Raw genomic sequence first — 23,067 nt, forward strand, 5'->3', positions numbered from 1 at the left:
CTTGACTCCTTTTTTTTTTTTAAAAAAAAAAAAAAAAGCTTTGAGTTTTCATCTCCATACACTATTAATAACTGCAGACCTTTAATGTGCCTGCTTTAGGCTATGTCACGTTGTGTGAGAATCCATGGGGAACTTGAAAAGCTTTGGCAGGAATGACATTGAAACTTATGGACCAGACTAGGACAGCTAAGTGCCTTTTTTCTCCTAGATAAGAAGCTAAAAGCCCTAGCTACACATTAAATTTCCAACAACTTGAGGTTTTTTCAGTTGGTGCTTCTTAATAGTCTCTATGGTATAAGTTGAGAGGAAGGAAAACGTTTCCTCCTTATATTTTTTTTCTAAGATTTAAGTCTGTGCTAAAAACCCCTTCTGCAGAATTATAATACCTTTTCAGACTGAAAACTTGAAGGAATTAGTGAAAATATCCCCCAAAAAAGATATAAATAACTAACCTGGTTGAAAGTCTGGCTTTATTATTTTAATGTATCTCATGTATGTGTTTGTTCGCAGTTGTCAAAATGTCCACAGAAGGAGGATTTGGTGGTACTAGCAGCAGTGATGCTCAGCAGAGTCTACAGTCCTTCTGGCCGCGTGTCATGGAAGAAATTCGGAATTTAACAGTGGTAAGAAAAAACAAGAAGTTTGGGTTTTTTTTCTTTTTCTTTTATCGTGGTGAAAACATACACAAGACATTCATTCACCAACATAACAATTTCCACATTTACAGCTCAGGGGCATTGATGATATTTTTCATGTTGTGTCACCATTATTGCTATCCTTTTCCAAAATATTCCACCACCATTAGCATAAACTCAGTGCCCCCCAAACAAAAGCTTCCCCTTTCCTCTACCTCCTCCCCCTGGTAACCACTAATAATCGTGTGTATGTGTATTACATATTTTTTTTCCCCCCCCAACCTATCTAGAATTTTTCCCTCTCATCCCTGGTAACCAAGAAAGAAAATTTCCTTCTATATATAAACCTTTCCTTGACTTTTTACAGTAGTGGGCTAATAACAGTAATTATTGTTCTGTGTTTGACTTGTTCCACTCAACATAATGTCCTCCAAATTCATCCATATTGTGCTGTGTTTTGCAGATTTTATGTTATTCTTTAGGGCTACGTAGTATTCCATTGTGTATGTGTACCACAGTTTGCTTAATCCATTCCTCAGTTGATGGACACTTAGGTTATTTCCATCTCTTTGCTGTTGTGAATAGTGCTGCAATGAACATGGGTATGCATATATGTATTCGTGTCCTGGCTTTCACTTCTTTAGGATATATACCTACTAATGGGATTGGTGGGTCAGGTGATATTTCTATTTCTAGCTTTTTAAGGAATCGCCATACCAGTTTCCACAGTGGTTGTATGATTTTACAGTCCCATCAACAGTGCATGAGAGTCTCAGTTGTTCCATATCCTCACCAGTGTTTGTTATTTTCTGTCTTGTTAAACTTTGCTATTAGTGGTGGGGTGAAGTTGTATCTCATGGCTGAAGAAAAAGAAGTGGTTTTTTTTCTTTTTTAAATTTTATTTAAAAGTTGGGTGAAAATTTACAGAGCAAATTCATTTTCCATATAGCAGTTCACATACACTTTGTCAAAACAAAAAGTTTTGTGTGAAACTTTTAATAAGAGTGAAAAGAACTATAGGCTGATTAATGAAAACTTAGACTAAAACATTTTCCATCTCAAGCACATTTACAAAACCATAGTTTATTCCTGACCTCTGGGTGGGAAAATGAAAAAAATATAACTTACTTTAAATGAAGTAACTGGTGACTTTCCTTAGGCATATGGGTGGGTGGCAGATGCTTTGACTTAAAAAAAAAACAACTAATTGCCATTGAGTTGAATCCAACTCATAGCGACCCCTTCTTGGGTTTCTGAGGTGTATCTGTCTCGAAGTAGATTGCCCATTTTTGTTCATGTGGGGATTTTCAGCACTTGAACTTGACTTGGCCTTTCTCAGAGTATCTATCCTCTGTTCAGAAGAAGATTTCCACTAAAAAGTCATTGTTTCTCTTCTGCAGTCTAAGGTGACATTTATCTATACTGGCTGAGATATAAGAGAGAAGGTAGGGGAAAAATGAAATTGCAAAGTCAGAAATGCAGTGTTTTGTTCACATTTTGTGGGGGTAATTTTATAGTTAAGTGTACTGGGTTTTTGTTTGAGTGCTGAGGTCAGCCAGGTGTGAAACTAGTGCCCTCGGTTCCTCCTGGGGTGGGCTGGAAGTAGGCCAGGGTAGTGCGTCTGCACTCCAGCTGAAGCCCAGAAACAGAAACCCAGGACCGGGCAAGTGGCCAGATAAGCTGCGGAGGTTCAAGCTCAGCACTTAACTTCTCTTTGTTTTGTTGCACTTTAATTTTTAACAGACCTGGTTTACTTTTCAAGTTTGATTGCTAACAGAACAGGTGTGGTGGGAACTGAATTTTACCATCTAGATACCTCTTCTGTCAAAGGTTAAAAAAGAATTATTCCGAGGAATTCAGTTTTTGGTTCAGGATTTTGTGAGTAAAGAGAAGAAAGAGTCAGGAGAAAAGCTGTCTTTCACCACCACTCTGTTGATGACTGTTTGGTTCTCTGGTGCCACTCTAACAGAAAATAGCACAAGTGGACAGCTTTACAAACAGAGATTTGTTATCTTACAGTTTAGATAACTAGAAGTCCGAGTTCAAAGTGCCAGCTCTAAGGGCTGTGTGAAGGCCTCTCGACCTTGGGCTTCAGCTCTGCCTATTGCTCCTGGTCCACTGGAGTTGGAGGCTGCTGAGGCTGACAAACCCAGGGTTGACAAGTAAAATGGCATAGTCCAAAGATTATCAAGCAGCATGGCAGGCCACTAGTTCAAGTCCAGAAACAGTCTCAAGATCGACAGACAACATGGCAGGCCATTCACTGATGACTCAGCCAAGTGCAAGATCCAAATGTGCCAAGAAGCTCAAGACCTTTCTCAAAGTGCCTTCTTACATACTGGAAGCAGACCACATCCCTAAGGCAGCTACTCAGCTGCTCACAGTAGATTCCACCAGGGAGTTGATTACCAGTCTCCTCATGGAGAATAACTACATCCAGCTGCCCAGCTACTCAAAACCAGGCCCAGCTAAGTTGACATAAAACCTTAACTACCCCAGTGACTAAGTGAAATTTTCTTCCTGTGTGCTGTTAAAAAAGGACCCCTAGATACCTAGCATGATACCGCTTTTATATTGGATGTTCAGAACAGTGTCTGGCATACAGTAGGTGCTTAATAATTATTTGAACAAGTCAGACTCCAGATTCATTGCAAAGCAACATCATTGTCAGCTTTGAGTGACACTGCAGTCCAGTAAAGTCTGTGTGGCTTTTCTCTCTGTAAGACACTCCTTTCTCCTTTGTGCAGAACCTTGTGACACAGCAAACGAAGACGTCTTCTTCTCTGACTGCACCTCTGCCTGTGTAACAGGGCAGACAGACACATCAGTCTGTGTCGTTTTAAACTCTGGCACTTACAGCCAGACTTCTTTAGCTATGTCAGAGCCTCTTAGATTGACACCTCAAAATGTGTTAACAGATTTTCAGAAAATCCATTATGTTTAAACTGTGTAAGCAATAAATAAAACTGATGAGAATATTTATAAGGTGGTGTGGTATCTCTAAGACTGAGACACAGTTGTTACAAAACAAATAATAGGCATTGCCGGGTGATATATTTCATGATGTGTTAGAAACACTGGCCCAGTCATTTGGGTCTGAATCCTGTGGTAGCAATTTACTTTTCATCTCATTTTGGCCATCATATTCTCTCACTCTTATAAGCTCTGTAATTGTCCCTAAACTTAGATGGTGTTTAGCTGGGATTGAAGATGGTTAAAAACAATACCAAAATGATTGTACACCTGAGTGACTTTGTAAAATAACATATTCCTTCTCAGCAGAGCTCTGGGAACAATAATTAACAGACTTTTTTGGCATTGAATTTTACCCCTCTGGACCTCTTTGAAAGTGGAGAAGAGAAAGCTAACGTTGTCTTTTTGGGAGGGAAAGAGAGGGGAGCTGAATCTTGAAAAGAAGTATCTGTTTCTCCCCTAACAATTCCCTGCATCCCACTCAGCCTTGAATTAGTTGTAATTTAAAGCCTGGGTCACTTTCTTTTAAATGCCAGTTTCATCTTTTCATTCCTTAGTGCCTCTAGATTGGACATTGACATTTCTAACTTTACAGTCAAATCAAATAACAATTTAAACAAGAACCCAGTGGAGACTAGTGGACTGTTGAAAATATATGCCGTTAGCCCTTAATTTAGACTAATGCTTCTCCAATTTTATTGTCTATATGAATTTAGACTAATGCTTCTCCAATTTTATTGTCTATATGACCTACGTAAGAATCTTGTTAAAATGTAGATTCTGATTTAGGCAGTTTGAGGTGGAACCTGAGAATCTGCATTTGTTTTTAGTTCCCAAGGGATACCAGTGCTGGTCTAAGTAAAGCAATGGTTCTAATCTTCACAAGATCATAAACACCTAGAGAGTTTTTAAAAACATGATATGGGGACTCTACCCCCTAGAGTTCCTGATTCAGTCAGTCTGCATAGAGCCCAGGCATCTTGTTTTTCTAAGGCACTAGGTGGTTTTAACTTGCAGAAAGGTTGAGAATCACTACTTTTGAGAAGGTGAAAATCTTGATTTTGCAGGAGTACCTGACTGGGTAGGCCTAGAAAAGATTTCTCATCATTATTTGAAACTCTGGATGTTCTTTAGCACAACCAAGACCCATTGACTTTTCTTTGGCTCCAAATTCTCATTAAGTAAATCCAGGCTTTCTTGGCAATTTTATGTCAGCAGTTTTAATGTAGTTCTCTAGTTGTGGTCAGGAGCATGAAAATGTACTAAAAATCTACTCTTCCACCTTGCTAATACCACTCATGAAGATAGAGACAGTATGGGTCAGTTGTTCTTCTGTTTGGATCAACTTCAGCAGGAGAGGTTAAGTGTCATTCACATAGTTAGATATAAGTTGCATGGTTATCATTGGTATGGGGAGCATTTGAGTGGACCTCAATCTGCTGATAGTGGAGGGAGCCCCCTCCCCAACAAGATGACAAGATTATTGTAAGACCTATATGTGACTGGAAAACTAGGATGAGATTATAGAGAATCAGGCTATTGTCAGGGGCAAGGACACCTCCCCCAATACATAATGTCTGAACATCCACTGTTCATACACTGTCCCTTGAGATCTCAAGGTTTGGGGCTCATGAAAAGTCATTTCTTATAAAAGATTGAGGCTGGGGTATTTAGAACAGAACTATTTATTCATTTATTCATTTATTCATTCATTCATTCATTCATACCTCCCTCCCTCCCTCCCTCCCTCCCTCTGCCTCATTTTATACTTCTCCAAGGTGGGAAGAAGGAGTTCTGGTGGTATAGTGGTTAAGGAATTTGGCTGCTAACCAAAAGGTCAGTGGTTCAAACCCACCAGCCACTCTGTGGAAGTTGGAAACCCAAATGGGGTTGCTGGAAGTTGGAATCAACTTGATGGCAGTTAATGAGAAGGTGGGAAGGATATAATCTCTTTATCCTTGACCTTTTCTTGTTGCTTTCGATTAAAGAATAGTCTTAAGACTTCTAAAATTACAGTTTACTCTTTCAAATTGGGGAAGGAGGTCCTTTTTTCTTCTTAAAAAATCAGTTTTGGGCTTTACAACTTAGAACAGTCTTGTGGAAATTAGATTAAACAACCAAGCCAAATGGGGGGATACATGTAAGAGACGTAGATCTTGTGGTCATTATCATGTGCTGTATCATCCCGGAAGTCCTTCCAAAGAAATTGTCATCCCGAACATTTTCTTTGGCATTTCTGTGTAGGATCTCTTTGATATGCCGCATAAGTAGGAAGACTAGTTACTGTTTTGTGGTTAAATTTTTATCCTGTCAGGATCTGGCCCTAATCTGGTATATCTTCTTTCCTGCTGCTCCTTTATATGTACTCTTGTATCTAGGACATATGTCTAAAATTTAAATAGGCGATTTTTTTTTGTGCCTCTATGCTTCTGCACATGCTGTTCCCTCTGTCTGAATAATGCTCTCATGCTTTTCTAAGATGCAAATTCAAATTCTCATCAGCCCTTAGACACAATTCAGGTGTTGGCCTATCTGTGGAACATTTCCCAGCCTCCTCTCCAAACACCCCTGGCCCCAGCTGGTCATTCTTTTCTTTGTGTCCATAGACGATTTTGTACCCTCCTCCACTATAGGAAGGAGTTCTGGTGGTTCGGTGGTTAAAGCATTTGGCTGCTAGCCAAAAGGTTAGTGGTTTGAACCCACCAGCCACTCTGCAGGAGAAAGGTGAGGCAGTCTGCTTCCATAAAGATTTACAGCTTTGGAAACCCTATGGGGCAGTTCTGCTCTGTCCTATAGGGTCACTATGAGTTGAAATCTACTTTATGGCAGTAGGTTTGGGTTTTGGTCTAGTATAAGACAGAAGATTGTAATCATTTTATGTAACTGATTTCATAATTATAAGCTGTTCAAAGGTAGTGATCCATTTGTCTTTGTATCTTTTATCTAGTGAGTACTATATATTTTATATAGTTGAGTTGCATGAATGAGTAAATGAAAGAAGAGGAGAGAAGATTAGAAAGAATGTGTCCTCTTAGTGAAATTTTTTAAAACTGGACTTTTAAGCCTCTGTCACTCTGGGGTTAGTTAGTAGAGGCTTCATGGAAAATGTTGATAACCTAATTTGGAAATGGAAAAGATGAAAAATTGATGTTTAAAGTTTGTAGAGCTGAGTAGTAGCCAAGCAACTTGTTGAGTTTGCATGGAGAAATCAAATGTCTTGGGTATACATTTTATCCTAATAGTTGATCTTTTGTAATAAAAAAATGAATTCTAGGAAGGACTGGTGATGCTTCTGTGAAATGCCTCCTCCCTTCTTTGACGTGTAGTTGAGTTTTTCTGTGGGTCTTAGAAAAGAAAGTTCACTTATGCATGTTAATTACATCAAATCTCAAATAATAGCTGCTCCTTCCATAATGTGATGATGCATATTCCCAGATGAGCATATTGGGTTTGTTGAGTCACATTTCAGACCACTTATAGAATCAATCGTTTGACACCTAGTCTCAGTAGAGAATTTGCTGGTTTTAGCTAATCTCTGCCTTTGCACCTTTCTCTTCATTGCAGCTCTGAAACTCACAATTGATTTTTCTTGTTTCTAGAATTGCATCCATCATTGGGCATGTGTTTAAAATACCAGTAGTTTCAAAACACAAAAAGGCTTAAATTGCAAATAACTGAGTAGTGCTGGTCAAAAAAACTCTTTCCTAAGTTAGCATAGTACCTAAGGCACTTGACTGCTAACCAGAAGGCTGGCGGTTCAAACCCACCAGCCACTCCTCAGAAGGAAGGTTGGGCATTCCTACTTCCGTAGTGATACTGCCTCGGAAACCCAAGGAGGGGTCGCTATGAGTCGGGGCCAACTCGATGGCAAATAACAACAACAACAACAACAAGTTCCATCTACAGTAAAGTTATGTGGTTCCCTCAACCCCAGTCATGTTTGTTAGGAAAAAAGAATAGGAGGGCTACTCCTAAAAGGCAGATGATAAATTTGCCCTAACCCTGTTCCATGCTCCTTCCCCACAAAATGAAAATTCGGAGATAAGACCTCTGCTTCTGTGATGGGAAAGGTACCCTTCCTGATTCTGTTGTCAGGTTAGTGCAAAGGTCAGAAATGCTGTACTAGCTGAAGAAGACTGCTGCCCTGTGCCCTTGTAGCTTCTGAATAGAAGAAAAAACTGTCACTTCAGAGGAGTACCCCTGAGGCAGGTATTTAATTTTAATCTGCCTACTGTGCAGACTGGTAAACTTTTTTGAAGGAAAAAAAGGCATTCATAATGCACTTCTATATTGTGCTGAAAAGGAGCTCTGGTGGTGTAGTGGTTAAAGCATTTGGCTGCTAACCAAAAGGTCAGTGGTTCGAACCCACCAGCTGCTTCGTGGGAGAAAGGTGAGGCAGTCTGCTTCCATAGAGATTTATAGCCTTGGAAACCCTGTGGGAGGTCACTATGAATCAGAATCGACTCAGTGGCAGTGGGTTTGGCTTTTCTTTTTGTATATCATGCTGAGGCAAACCTGATATTATCTGGGGTTGCCTAGATGGCACTAAAGGAGCTCTGGTGGCACAGTGCGTAAGGCATTTGCCTGCTAACCAAACCCACCAGCTGCTCCATGGAAGGAAGATGGGGCAGTCTACTTCCATAAAGATGCACTACCTCGGAAACCAAAGGGGGTCATTATGAGTCAGATTCCACGCAATGGTAGTGAGTTTGTTTGTTTCTTTGTTTGTTTGTTTTGGTGAGTTGGCACTAATGGTTAAGTGCTCGATTACTAGCCAAAAAGGTTAGCCATTCGAACCCACCCAGGGGCTTCTCAGAAGACAGGCCAGGCCCAGGATCTGCTTCCAAAAGGTGACAGCCTTCAAAATCTTACGGAGCAGTTTTACTCTGCACTTGTGGGGTCATCATGAATCAGAATCAACTTGGTGATAACTAACAGCCTTTCATGAGGGCACTAGTGAAAGTCATCATAAGTTGATACTAAAATCCTTTAATTGCTTGAAGCTCTGCATGGATTAAGCAAAGAAGACTTTTGCTCTGCAGCTGTGTTTTCTCCATTTCCTCTCTACCTCCTCTCCTGCCGTATCTCCTGACAGGAGGAGCTGAACCAGTCATGATGTTTTCTGATGCCTGTCGTGCTCTGCCACCCTGTTGATGTCTTTCCCATTTACGCACCTCTTGTTGCTCATTTCAGAAAGATTTCCGAGTACAGGAGCTCCCACTGGCTCGTATTAAGAAGATTATGAAACTGGATGAAGACGTGAAGGTGAATTCACATTCATTTTTATTATTCATGTTGAAGCTAAAATGATGGGTAGGTCATTGTTAAGTTCCCTTGAGCTCAAGGTTTAATTTTAAAAAATGAAAATGTATTTGTCATTGCTTCTTTATTTGGTTCCTATGTGAAAATGTTAAGTGAGCTGAGATTGGACAGTTTTAATTATTATATAGGTGTCTCTGAAAATTAGGCGTATCCTGTTTCTTTTCCTCCAGATGTTGAAATGATGCTGAGTTTTTTTTTTTTTTTTTTTTTAAATCAGGTGATCCCACCCAGTTCCTTTCACAGTGTAGTATAAACAGCCATCATCAAACAACAGGACAGTGCTATGATTTTAGCATCTTACTGGAATCCATAGTTTGTTGATCCAGGCTCTAAGAAATCTTTGATAATAATATACATCCGTACTAACCTTTTGCTCTGTGAGATTGTTTTGCATGACTAATACTTGGGAGAGGGTTAACTTCAGGTTGTCCATGCCTGTATTCCTAGGAGTCAGTCTCATATCAGGACTCTCGCTCTTTACCTCTCAAAGTAGTAGTCCCTTGTGTTTGTATAGGAGGTTAATAGTTCACAGTAATTTTCCCTTTTATTGGGTCATTTCCTGCTCACAGTAACCCTGGGAGACTTTTTTTTTTTTAAGAATTATTAGTTCCATTTTACACATATGGAAAAAGACACAAAGAGGTTAAGTGACTCACCCAAAGTGGGAGAACCAAGATCCCAATTCTCCTTATCTTTCCCTCCTTTCCATGACTTTGTCCTGCATAGATCACCTCACCATGAGTTCACAGCCTTGTTTGATCAAGAGCTTGCCCTTTACAGTCTGACACAGCAAGGCAGCTTATATTGCCTGAGCAGTTACTACATGCCAGGTCCCCTGCTGAGCGCTTTTACACATATTTTCTTGTTTGATTCTCATGTTGAAGCTGGAAGATTATCCACTTTTTTTCAAAATGTGAAAATAAAGCTCAGAAAGGATGAGAAGCTTCAGATTTTACTCCAACTCTTTGGCTCCCAAGCTCATTATCTTTCCCCACATTGTCTCCCTTGTATGAGAACCATAACCTTTCCACTTACTGGCCCAGTGGCCATGCATAAGTCACTTCACCTCTCCTAAACCCTAGGTTCTTTGAAAGGCTGTTTTGAGGGAAGAAGGTGCCCTGCACAGGGCCTGGCACATGGTAGGTGCCACGTAGGCAGGGATCTTCTCTTCCTTCTCATGATGAATCAGTTCACCTTGGTATCTCTTGAGACTACCACCTTCTCATTTTCCAATATTTGCCCCATAGTCCCCATGGCAAGACATGAGGCAAGAGGCAAACCAACTGCTTGATGACTTGCTGGTGATTGATGGGGAGGGTCTATGTCTCTTACAGATGATCAGTGCAGAAGCCCCTGTGCTCTTTGCCAAGGCGGCCCAGATTTTTATCACGGAGTTGACTCTTCGAGCCTGGATTCACACAGAAGATAACAAGCGCCGGACTCTACAGGTAACACTGCAGCCCCTCGTTGGGGAGCTGGGACAGGAAATTTCCTTTGACTACTTCTCTTGCATGGTTTTAGACCAAAGATTGTTCTCCTTTAGGCTTCTTTCTGAGTTTTGTTCCACATTGTTCTCCCACTCTATCCAGGGTTTGCTACATAGATCTGCCTCTGAGTGGTTGACAGTGGTAACTGGTCACCATCTAGTTGTGGTCTTATAGTCATCCAGGCTGAGGCTCACATGGTATACCAGTCCCTTTGACTAATTGTTTCCATGCGTCTTTGGTTTTCTTCATTCTTCTTTTCTCTGGTCAAGGATAGACCCATCATTGCATCTAAATGGCCACTTGCAAGCTTTTAAGATCCCCAGTCACTGCTCGCCCGAGTAGGATCTGGAACAATGTTTTGTGTGGTATGTTATGCCAGTTGAGCTTGATGTCCCCTGTGGATCCTGAGCCCACAGGTCCAACTACTTGTTTCCTCTGGGTAGCTGGCTGTGGCCAAGAAGTGACTACAACCTTGTCCCTTATCAGCTCTACTATATACCTGGACATTCTTACAGAACATACAAATTTACTTGTAGAAACATTGTCTGCCAACCCTATACATGGTTATGGGCACACTCTCCCCTGCATAGACATAGCTAATTGTTCAAAGCTGTATTCTTTGTGGAAGAGGACTGCTACATCTTTCTTCTACAGAGTAGCTGGTGAGTTCAAACGACCGACCATTTGGTTAGCAGCTGAGCACTTTAACAGTGAACCACCATGGCTCCTTTCTTGCACTAAAGTAAGGCTAAATAAGAACTGTATGTACATGTACTGACTTACCTACAAATTCTTAAAGATGCACACAGGAATGGATCTTGTTCATAACCCAGGGACTGCCTGTACCCAAAAGAAATGTATACATTCTATATAAGAATGTTCATAACAACCTTATTTATAATAGCCAAAATCTGGAAACAATCCAGCTGTACATCATTAGGGGAAATATATAAATAAATTCTTGTATATTCATGAAATGGATTACCATTCAGAAATAAAAAGAAACAAACGATTGATGCACATGAGAACAAAAATGAATCTCAGAAATACTATGTTAAGCAAAATAAACAAGAAGAGAAAAATTACATAGTGTATGACTGCTGCATCGACTGTCACTGTCTATGGTGATAGAAATCAGAGTCCTGGTTGCCTCAGTTTGGGGGCATGTATTGACTGGAAAGGATTAGAAAGAAGCTTTCAGTATTCTTACCTGGGTAATGGCTGCCTAGCTGCATACATTTATCAAAATTTACCAAAGCTGCATACTTAAGATTTCTCTATTTTATTGTATGTGTATAAGCAATAACTCAAAAAAATGTTAGTATTTTAAAAAGACAAAATTTTAAAAAGACCAAGCATATCTGTGTTTTCAAAATATTATAAAACTTTCTGGTGCGTGTTTAGAATTAGAAGTTTATGTATTTATTTATTCCCCCGTCCTTCATTCCATCCATAGAGGAGCCATTCAGATAGCTTATATTTGAGTAGGTGACATCATCAAGAATGTGACACTATATCGTTCTCATCTAAAATGAGCCCTGGCAGCCGTAAGATGTGCCCTGCTTCTCTTTGGAGGGTTTTTATCAAGTTGGTAGTTGGCAAGAAGGGTGGCCTGGAGTTTTGCATTTCAGTGGCATCGGGCCATTACAGAGACAAGGGAAGGAAAAAAACAGAAAATTTCCATCCCCTTCTGTTTTGTCTCATGAGTCACTTACTAAGGTGTAGTACGTAAAAGTTGCTAAGAATTTCTGTTAGTGCGTTGACTTTTTCCCCAAACATTGTAGTATGAAAATTTCTAACATAAGCAAAGTTGAATTTTACAGTGAACACCTATCTATCACCCCCTAGAGTCTACCATTAACATTTGACTGTACTTGCTTTATCCCCACATCTATCCCCCTAGTCATTTGTTAATTCATCTTATTTTTTTATGCCTTTCAAATTTAAATTGTACACTTTTCTCTAAAAATGTCAACATCCAGTAGATTTCAATATTGCTTCCTATTTTGATTTAAAATTTTCATATAGTGAAGAACATAAATCTTATATACATAGTGTGTTGGTTTTTAATAAAAATCTTTTGATTTTACTGTTTAATGGACATGTTACACTTGGAGAGAAATAACCCCATTGGGAGTAGGCATTGGTTTCAGTACCATTAGTCGGCTGACTCCTATGCTCTCCACCTACCTGTATCTCTATTCCAGTAGAACTATTTAAAACCATAGCCTTGTGGGAACTAACATACAGCTCTAGTGACTAGAAAATGTTACAAAGAGTTAGTGAATTAAGGTTTCAGCTAAGAAATTCAAAATAGATTCCAACTATTTGTGAACCAAAGAAAGCAAATATTACTTAGGACCTCGGCAGCACTGAGGGTTTTTTTTTATTTTTATTTTTTTAAGAGGTTATAAGGTTGAATGATTGTCTAACTTTGCTCAACCACAGAATGACCAGAAACTTGCTAGCTGAGAATCCTAGATTCGTACTAATTCATCTGGAGGCTAATTTAACAATTGTGTAGAGGACTTTGGGTTAGGATCGAGGGGACAGGCAGTGGCTTTCGGCTTGAATGTTTCTTTTATAGAGTGTGAGCCACTTGAATCTCTTCTTTTTTGTCAATGTCTGTCCCCCCAGGTCAGATTATTTGAAATCTTTAGGAGTGTGGCTGTGTTTGAGCTATAGACTTGACCATGGGTATTTAGTTTGGCTCAGAAGTCTCCATCTTACACCCTATAACTTGGAGGGGATAAAGCCAGGTGAACTAGTTTCTCCCTTGGTTAATTTTTCACTCTGCTTTTCTTTGTTACAGAGGAATGATATCGCCATGGCAATTACAAAATTTGATCAGTTTGACTTTCTCATCGATATTGTTCCAAGAGATGAACTGAAACCTCCAAAGCGTCAGGTGAGCTGGGAGGGCACTGCTGCCGCCCTGCTGACTGAAGAGCACGTGCATTCTGGTGTCGGATGTGCTCTTTCCCTCTCTCAGCACCAGCCATTTGCAATTCTGCTTGCTCCTCCTGCCCTAGACCAGATTCATCCATAACATCTCCTTCTGTTAACTCATTTATGGACACTTTTAACTCAGTGCCTTTGAGGTGATATTTCAGTGGAAGTAAGTTAAAGGGAAAAAATTACATGAAAGACTGTTTACAAATAGTAAGTAAAGCTCACTTGAAGGTATCCTAGGAAATCCGTCAGAGACATTAAACTAGAATGGGACAAAATTCCCAGCAAGTTACACATTTTAGAATTTCAAGAAACAGCTTCTCTATGTGCACATTAGTGTTTGGGGTGAATGGTCTCTTGCTTTCTCTTTCTCTGTACAGTGGTTCTCTGTATAGTGACCTTACTGCACATTAGAAATAACCTGTTGAGGTTTAAAAACTACCCAGGTGCCACCCCACACCAGCTGCATCTGAATCTATGAGGGTGGAACCCAGGCATCAGTAATTTTTTCTGAACTCCCTAGATGTTTTTTAATGTGCAGTCAAAAATGAGAACTGCCACTTAAAACAGGTTTCCCAGCAATAACAAGAAAGAATGATGTGCATCTGTTTTTCCCTCTCTTCTGCCTGCCCTTCTCCAAAGGTCACAACTGATTGTTTTTTTCAGCACTTTGGGTGCACATAGCTCTTAATTGCAATTGAAGTAGATCTCTGTCCTGTTTAGTGCAGTTTTAGGCGTGTGATTGCATGACCAAGTATAGTTGAATCGCTAGGGGAATGATGAGAATGTGTGACAGGAGTAAAGCTGTGCTTTGTACCGTTTGCTTTGTTAGTAAAATTTAAGTGCTTTTTAATGAATTATTTCATATTTCATTATCCTTAGGAGCACTTTCAGTGACAGCTTTCTCCCTATCTGTCCTGTACTAATAATGTCCTGTCAGAGAAAGTGTCAGAGAAGCGGGCATCCTAAAGGATATTTGTAGCCCTGAACCTGCATGGGGACTCTTGGTTAGCAAGCCCTCTGTCACCTTACTAGAGCAGAATGTGCCTCACTGCGTCTCCATTCTTTCTGGGCAGTCTTTGCTACTGTAAACATCCTTGACTGGAAGCTGTAAGGTGTTCAGAGGAGCTTTCAGTCGGATGTTTACAGCGGCAGGCTGCCACGGTCGTCCCCAGCTGCGCATCGGCTTTGAAACTTTCAGGTTTGTGCCCAACGGCTTAATTCCTCCTCTTGGAGGCGTCCCTTCTCCATGAGAAGTCCCTACAACAAGAGCTCAGACTATTTCTCTTCCTTCAAAACAAATGATGCCACACACCTACTCTCTTTGTTTGAATTTGTTTCCTCCATATGTCTATCAGAAGCCCCCTTTAGACACAAGGTGGTGAGGTCTGTGACAGTTAAGTCTTGCTTACACTCAGTGTGCAAACTCTTGCTTGCTCTCTGTAGGCTGCCTGCTGCATAGATGGCTTGGAGAGAAGGGTCCCATCCTGTCCCGTCCTCCAAAGTCCTCAATGCTTCTGGCTCTCTCAGGATGTTGAGCAGTCCCATGCCCCTTCCTAGTAGGATTTGAAGTGCTATGATCCATCTCCTTTTAAAGTGTGTCCAGCTGAAACAGCTTCTTGCTGCCTGAGTTCAGGTCTTTGTAGGTGTTCAAGCCATTGATTGGCATCCTATTTGGGACAGCTGCTGCCTGGCCTTTGAAAGGTTGAGATTGCTGAAAGCTGGCCTGAAATTCCAAGATAGCACTTTTAATCCTCTGTAGACATGAAGTTTTCCCCTGTTCCAAATTGGCTGGCACCTCCTAAAGCCCTTTAAAAGCGCCTACTGTCCAAAATGCACCCTTTCTGGAGGAGGCAGCAGTTTACTCTTGCTACCGCAGCAAATGCACTTTTTTCCCCAGTCTGGGGCTGGCTTCCCAGTACTGTAGTGTTGACCCTTGGCTGTGATGCTCATCATTCTCTGGTGTTGTTTGTCAACCTCGGCTGCCGAAAAGACAAAGAGAAAGCCCTCTAGGTGGGGAGGCCACTGCTAGAGCCGGGCAGGTGTCCTGTTCTGGATTGATCCAGTCATTCTGGGATTGGTCTAGCACTTGAGGAGATGTCCCATGAGGAATGCTGGGGAAAAGAAATATTGAGATGTGGGTCTGATGCCCTTAATTTCTCAGAATGTGTTTGGGAATTTCTGTTGCTCTTCAGGGAAGCAAATAAAGACGGTTTGAAAGTGGAAGGTAGCTGAGGCCTGACTTCTGCCCCACTAACGCTATGAGTTGAAAGTTCCTGCCCATTGAAATGTCATTATCTCTTCACCCATTTCTTTAAACCAAGCATAATCATTCCCTTGCTAGCTTGATCTCCATTGGCCAAATGATCTTCATGATACAGAAAAACCTCAGATACACATTCCATTCCAGTGATTTGAGAACAGTCGTGCCTTGTTCTAACTCTTCAGACTTCTACTTGATACTCATGCAGCATCCTGTACTTCACCCTCAGACACTGCCCAGTTCATAGACAGTCTGGGAGGGTGTAGTCAGAAACACAGGAGCAGCTCTCTACTGGCTCTGATAGCTTTTGGCAATAGCTTCTAGAAGGGGTATTTAAAGGGCTTATTTTTTGTCTGGCAAAATGACCATGTTCTTTTCCAGATCAGCTGGACTGGGGACAGAACAATAACAGATTAAGACTAGGAAATGCCAGTATCACCCTGCTCCTTGACTTCTACAGGTTGACCCTGGGGCTCTCAGTCTTCTCAACCTGCTTATCACCCAAGAGCTGAGTTAGGTCTAGGCCTTAGTGATTGATTTTTTTTTTTTAATGGGGAAATCTCAGCAGGAAAATAAATACATTGAACTTAAATACATTGAACTTATTTCAACAGCTTTGAAAAGAGCAGTTGGACTCTGTCTTGGCTAAGGAAGATACCAGTATTTGATCCCTGTCTTATCCAAGACCTAGTTGATTGGCTGACTTTATAATGGTGAGAAGAGTTGATATTGTCACTGTTACATTGCTCTGGAAATTGAGACCTAGATGAAAATTAGGGGACTGTCTTTTTTTCTTTGCCTCAGCATAATCATGTTCAAGGTTAAGACTCTTTGGGTCTGAAGCACCAGAATACATTAACCTAGAAAGTTGGTTCATGTTTGAGAATTTGCTTAGAAACCCACAATGTTATAAGTGTCTGCCAAGGCAGAGTGGGTGACTTTAGGGAACCTATCATGCAGGGACCCAAACTTCTCAGAGGGTGGCTGTCAACAGTCTCAGTGCTAGTACCCTGGGCCCCCCAGTCATAGGGCAAGCAAAAGAGTATCCAGCTTCTCCCTACACTGTGGCTGTAGAATCCTAGAAGTAGCAAAAGAGTTTAGGGACCCATTGCTATTGGTAACAGCTATTAGATTTAAGAGAATTTGTCATACTAGTAACTTGGGTTCAAAAAAATATTCTTCTGCCTCCTGTAGTCTCCCTGCCTATATAAATCCATTCATCATGCAGTGAGCACTTACTGAGTACCTGCTGGGGAATGGTAGGGACAGTGGTTTTTCCCTCACAGGGCTTATATTCTGGCAGGGAAGGTAGTTAATTTGACAGGCAAGTACAAAAAAAGTAAGGGAGCGCATAGGTACTGTGGAAGCCCAGGTCAGGGTGCCTAACCTTTGGGGGGCTTGGGATAGTACCAACTTGGTAAATGTCGCTTTGGGGAGCTTTGAGGAAGCCCACATCGTCTTTGTACCTTGAAGATGTGTCTCTTTTTTCTGGAAGCATTGTTCTCCCCAGCAAACTTAGCCCAGAACAAGGAAGTGAATAAATACAGCTAGTATTCTTACTCAGCCAGCCAAGTAGTTGTATGTTTGTATTGTTTTTATTGCCCCAGGCAGAGGCACTATGTGTCACAGGTCACTCTGGAGCAGATGCCGATCTCTGTGTTACTGGACAGGAGCTGGCCAACCCCAGACCCGCCAGGCTGTAACCATGCTGTAGTGTGTGTAAACATCCTACACTCTCAGCTGTGAGCTCAAGGTGGCTGGGAGAGGGTTGTTTACTCCTTCTGCCATGGACAACATCAGCTGAAGAAGGAACATTGTCTTCACCCCGCAGATCGGACAGAATGTGACCTCCCTAGTCAGTGAAGGCAGCACGCCAGCAGAGAGCTACCCATGAAGCCCCTGGGTTGCACTTCTTTAGCTAAGTACAACCAGAACCAGATGTGACGATGAGTAGACAGGTCCCTCAGTGACCACACAGCTTTCAATATGCTATGAAAAGCTGGCCACTTGACTACTAGTGCTCTTGATCCTAACACTTGATTCTGAAATTCCAACCCAGGAAAACCCGTTTCCCCTTCTGCTGCTCTGTCCTTCCTGAGGTGGAGCGCAACATAAGGAGAGCACTGCCCATGTGGAGCAGGCCTTGAGACACACTGTACTTGGGTAGCATCTTCCCAGTACTTGCGGTTAGCACTGTTCTCAGATCACGGGCCTTGACGGCACTTACTGACAAGTGCTGCTGGTGCGTGGTTTTTAGTTACGGTAATTGTTTGCCCATTTGCAACTCATCAGACAATGGGTGATTACGCTGTACTCAGAAAATTGCCTGTATGTTTTGTGAAGCCTATGGAATCTGTTATTTTTAGTTTGATTTAGCACAACTGGTATCTTCAAATTCTATTTTCCCTTGCCTTCAAATGTGGAGAGCTCAGCATTCAGCAGGCTACTACACAAAGCCTGTTTGGTGAAGAGTGGAAATTCACTGTGGCTGCTGCTGAGTCGGCTCTTTTCCTCTTACCTGTCTCTCCTTCCACCCCACAGGAGGAGGTACGCCAGTCTGTGACTCCTGCCGAGCCCGTCCAGTACTACTTCACGCTGGCTCAGCAGCCCACTGCCGTTCAAGTCCAGGGGCAGCAGCAAGGCCAGCAGACAACCAGTTCCACGACCACCATCCAGCCTGGGCAGATCATCATCGCACAGCCTCAGCAGGGCCAGGTCTGTGAGCTGCCGAGGATGCCCGGCCAGCAGGAGTGCTTAGGGCTGGGATGTGGAAAGCTGGACTAGGGCAGACAGCAGCCCAGTCATTATCAAGCCCTGGATTTGAAGTCTGGAAATCGGGACTTCTCCTTAGGTTCAGTCACAAAGATGAATCATTAACCCTCATCTCTCTGGGCCTCAGTTTCCTTGTGGGTCAAGTGAGGAAAGCACTGTGGACAAGATGTTCTCTAGGATCCATATAAGCTCAAAAATTTTCTAAGGGAGAAAATAGAATGGCCCCATGAAGAGTACTGAGATCCCTGTAGAAGGTATTTGAAATGGATTCTGTGCCTGCTGTCTGTCTCCCCAGAATTAAAGTGTGTGCCATTGAAGAGGGAGATCAGGCATCAGTGCCAGCTTGCTTCATTCTCCTCTCCCCCCTGCCCCCATTTCTCTGTCCCCCGTGCTTATGTCAGGTGACCTGCTCTTCTACAGAGGTGATCAGAGGGATCTTTCTCTCCCCGGTAATACGGTTGTGGTAGCAGTATCATCTTTGTTTGCTAGGGGTTGTGAGAGGCTTTAGAGAACTCCGTCTGTGAGCTCTGAAGCTAAACTCCTGCCAATCATTCATTTATTGATTCATCAAACAGATATTGAACATCTTCTCTGGGGTAAAGTTCTAGGCATGAGTAAAACAGTCCTTATTTTCAGGGAACTCTCAGTCTAGTTGGGGGAGACATACTTAAATATTACACCACCATGTGAAAAAAATGTAGGCTACAATTGTGCACAGGGCATATGGGAGCACATCAAAAGGGGCACTTAACAAAGACATGATGGAAGTGATCAAAAAGGGTATCAGGGAAAGCTCCTGAAGGGAATAGTATGAGTAGTCTTAGAGGAAGCAGAAGTTAATCCCATAAAGAGAGGGAGGAGGGTATCCCCAGTAGAAGACACAGTGCAGTCAAAGGCTTGGAGGTGGTGGGAAAGTGTGGTTGGCACAGGGGAACACTTAGGCAAGACTGAAAAGGGAGGCGGGGACCATCCTGGACACAGCCATAAGTATGTTGGGAAGGAGCTGGGATCACCTAGAAGGAAAAAAAAAATGGGGGAAGAGAGTGAATTATGATTTTAGGATTTATTCTCTGCTTATTTATCCATATAACAAAAATGCATTGAATGCTTGCTCTATGCCATATACCGTGCTGGGCAGCAGGGCTTCAAAGACGACCCCAGCCCAGTCCTTGCCTCAGGGCAGTTCACAGTACTGTGATGCCTAAGGGACCTTTTTGGCTAGTGCGTTTACCTTTGCAGTGGTGGGAGCTTTACCTGCCGAAGGCTTTATCCCTTTACAGAGCTAACTTCAAGGGAGCCTGCCAGGGACTGACTCTGATTGGCTGATCATCCTAAGAAGCTCATGGCTGCTGTGCCCTGACAGCAGGACACACCATAACGTGATTTGACAGCTGCCATGCTAACACAAGCCCTCATTTTCCTGAAATGGTTTAGAAATACCTCAGAAATCCTCTTGGGAAAACTGGGTTGTTTTATAGTACAGTGATGAGCTGGCAATGTGTTTTTTTTTTTTTAAGTCAGCAAGAATTCTGTCTATGCTGTTCTTTGCCACCCAGTCCTGCTCACTTTAGAGCTGCTGAGGTTTGTGAGGATGATGAAGTTGACCCCTCAGCATCTCCCAGCTGTTCTGCTGTCCTGCTGCTTCACGGTGGCCGTGTGCTGTGTTACACCCTCCCTGGGCCCGTAGTGATGAGTACTTCAAGTTAAGTGCAGATATCCTTTGTAGGACAGAATACATATTAGAGCAAAGGTGGTTTATTGTTGTTATATGCCTTGGAGTCGGACCCGACTCATAGCGACCCCTCCTTGAGTTTCCGAGGCAGTATCACTACGGAAGTAGATTGCCCCATCTTCCTTCCAAGAAGTGGCTGGTGGATTTGAACTGCCAGCCTTCTGGTTAGCAGTCAAATGCCTTAGGCACTATGCTACCAGAGCTCCCAAAGCAAAGGTGGTAAGAAAGCTTATTTAAAAAAAATGAGTTCTGTGTTTTCTGTCATAAAATTGGAAACTTATTCCTAGAGGTTTGGAGAATAAGCTGAATTGAAAATCAAGTATGGGAATGAGATGTTCCTTGTTGTCCTAGCCCATTGCAGATAGTTTTACATAGACCTTTCTGTCATCCTTTTTCCTCGCCCTCCTCCAATTTGTAGTAATTTCTCTTTAGTGATCCCTTGAATGTTCATCAGTAGTTTCCAGAACACATTCCCTTCTCTTAGAATTTTAGATGCATAGTTTTTATGTCCAGTACATCTGTGCAGCCAGAATATAAGAACATCAGAATAGCAACATCGATTGAAGTCCATGGTCCATTGAGACTCCCAAAATTGTATTGAGGTGATTCGTGATTCAGGGCACAGAGAGATGATGTCCAGATCAGAGGGTTGAGAATATAGGTGTAGTTTTAAAGCACCCCCTCCTCCCCAGCCATCACCAGAGTGTTAGGTAGGCTGAGCTCACTGCTCTAGGTAGTCTAGGAATGACTAACCTTTTTGACAGTTCAAGTCTTGGCCACCTGTCAGAAGAGCAAGTTTCCTAGAACTCTCATCACTGAACTGTACGAGAGGCATAAGATCTGCCAAGTCATATATATTAGACTGAAATTCCTTAAAGCTGAGGTTCCTGTTTCTAGAACATTAAAGGGCTTGCCTTATTAAATTCTATTAAATAGCTTCCCTTTAGAATCTGGATCCTTTACCGTCCTAACAGTGTTTACCTCTCCCGTGGGAAGCTGCTGTGGTGCAGAGTAGCTGTCTGACTGCTGTAGCCAGGACTTACTCTGCCACTCTACTCAGGGTGAAAGCCGCTGTGGGTGCACCGGGCCAGCCTCAGGAATGCACCAAGTGGTTTCTTTTCCTTCCAGTGTCTTGCATGTCAAAGGAGAAAGCCCAGGACCCTCAGCTTAGTAGTAAATTCATACTGACCCCAGTTTCTGTTTAGTTTTGCCTTCCATTTAACCTTCTCCGCACTAGACTCAACCCATCTAACATGGCTTCTTTCAGTTCTTTGCACACCATATAAGCGTTGCCATCGTTGAAGGGATTGTGAAAGCTGCAGCATTTAAGGCGTAGAGATTTGATGTTTGGAGCTTAGGCAAATACCCTGTGCTATGAGTCTGAAACTCCGTTTGACTTTCCCATCTTTTATTTTGAAGAATAACTCTAACAATACTCTTAAGCCTGAAGGACTGTAGGGGTTAAGTGTTGTTATTAGGGGTGAGATGAGCTGAGGCTTTAATGGAGGGGATTTGCTCTCGTTTAAATGCTCATTATTAACGCCTTGGTAATCCTACTGGCTCTAAGCTCAGTCAGGCTTCTCGTGACTCCTCTTTTCAGACCACACCCGTGACGATGCAGGTTGGAGAAGGTCAGCAGGTGCAGATTGTGCAGGCACAGCCACAGGGCCAAACCCAGCAGGCACAGAGTGGCACCGGGCAGACCATGCAGGTGATGCAGCAGATCATCACTAACACGGGAGAGATCCAGCAGATCCCGGTAAGCTGTCCCAGAGCTGCATGGCGCTGTTCTCAACTTTGTAACAGGAAGTGCTTGGAGATTATGCATACATAGGGTTTCTTTTCCTCCTCCCTCTTGGACTCCCTCTCTTTAGTCTGTATTCCCATTACCCCCAGACTGCACCTTGCTTCACTGTGTTTACTCCCTGCTTTCCTTTAGTCCAGGTCCACCACTGTGGGGCAGCACCTCTTGATTTCCCCTCACTTCACCTATGCCAAGCAATCATTGTAACTACTATCTCATGCCAAAGCCCAAAGGTCCTGTGAGGCAGGCCTGTCTTGATTAGCAGAGAGTAAGAGGGAGGTGTACAAGGGAGAGCCATAAATACACTTGTTGCATATTCATGAGTCAGTTCCCAGTGGAGCCTGCAGTAAAGTGTATTTTTGGCTTTCATTTAACTTATCCATTCCTTCACTGTGGACTGCTGCTTCCTGTGTGCCTGGAGGGATTTCGTTTCTTAGATTTGTTGGCTATTTTACTTGTACTTGTTCTTTTATAAAAATGTCCTTAACACTTGTGGTCTGTACGTTGGCCATTTTGCCACCATAAACTGTGGTATGAGCAGTCCTTCTGTTTCCTGCCCCTGTTCTATTACAAATGAATTGCAGACAGGTATAGAAACTCACTTGGACTTGGTTTACCACTTCTTGTTTGAAGGAAAAAAAAAACCTCTCCAAACCATCCTGAGCCCTATTTTAGGAGCTGTTCTGCTTATTAAGTTAGACGTTACAGGCCTAGAGAAGGCACTTGTTCACATGCTGTCTCTCACATGCCACCATCAATTTTAAGTGATTGAGCTCTGCCTTGCCTCTTTGTTTCAGCCACCAAACCCAAGATCTCTCTCTTGAATGGTTCTTACTTTTGCATATGAAAGCACCAAGACAAGTTCATTTATGCCAGAGAAGAGTTCCCCTGTTCCAGTGAATTTAACTCAAAGTGTTTTAACCCCTTGGTATACAGAGCTTTGATCTAGAAAGTGTGTTACAGAATTCACAACTTTGTCTTCACTGGTCTCAGACACCTTCTGTAAGAGTCTACATTTCTAGGCTCTTTCGGCAACTCACCAGAGTGCTTGTAATGGTGATGACCTGGAAGGAAATTTTGCTTCATTTCTGAAAGCCTGTGGGGTAGGCTTACTTACTCTGTAATGA

The 23,067-nt window shown here is 42.3% G+C and overlaps 1 protein-coding gene across 1 annotated transcript in view; it reads left to right on the forward strand.

Moving 5' to 3' along the window:
• Positions 1-518: 518 nt before the first annotated feature.
• Positions 519-23,067, forward strand: part of NFYC (nuclear transcription factor Y subunit gamma) — a 28,531-nt gene continuing 5,982 nt past the window's right edge. The window contains exons 1-6 of the mRNA XM_007952704.2: positions 519-623; positions 8,802-8,873; positions 10,265-10,378; positions 13,230-13,325; positions 18,174-18,347; positions 21,737-21,895. Coding sequence (XP_007950895.1) covers positions 519-623; positions 8,802-8,873; positions 10,265-10,378; positions 13,230-13,325; positions 18,174-18,347; positions 21,737-21,895 — 720 coding nt within the window. The remainder of the gene's footprint in view (positions 624-8,801; positions 8,874-10,264; positions 10,379-13,229; positions 13,326-18,173; positions 18,348-21,736; positions 21,896-23,067) is intronic.

The sequence above is a fragment of the Orycteropus afer genome, unplaced genomic scaffold (assembly GCF_000298275.1).
Source record: "Orycteropus afer afer isolate SDZICR_OR568_19922 unplaced genomic scaffold, OryAfe1.0 scaffold00355, whole genome shotgun sequence".
In the NCBI taxonomy this organism is placed as follows: domain Eukaryota; kingdom Metazoa; phylum Chordata; class Mammalia; order Tubulidentata; family Orycteropodidae; genus Orycteropus; species Orycteropus afer.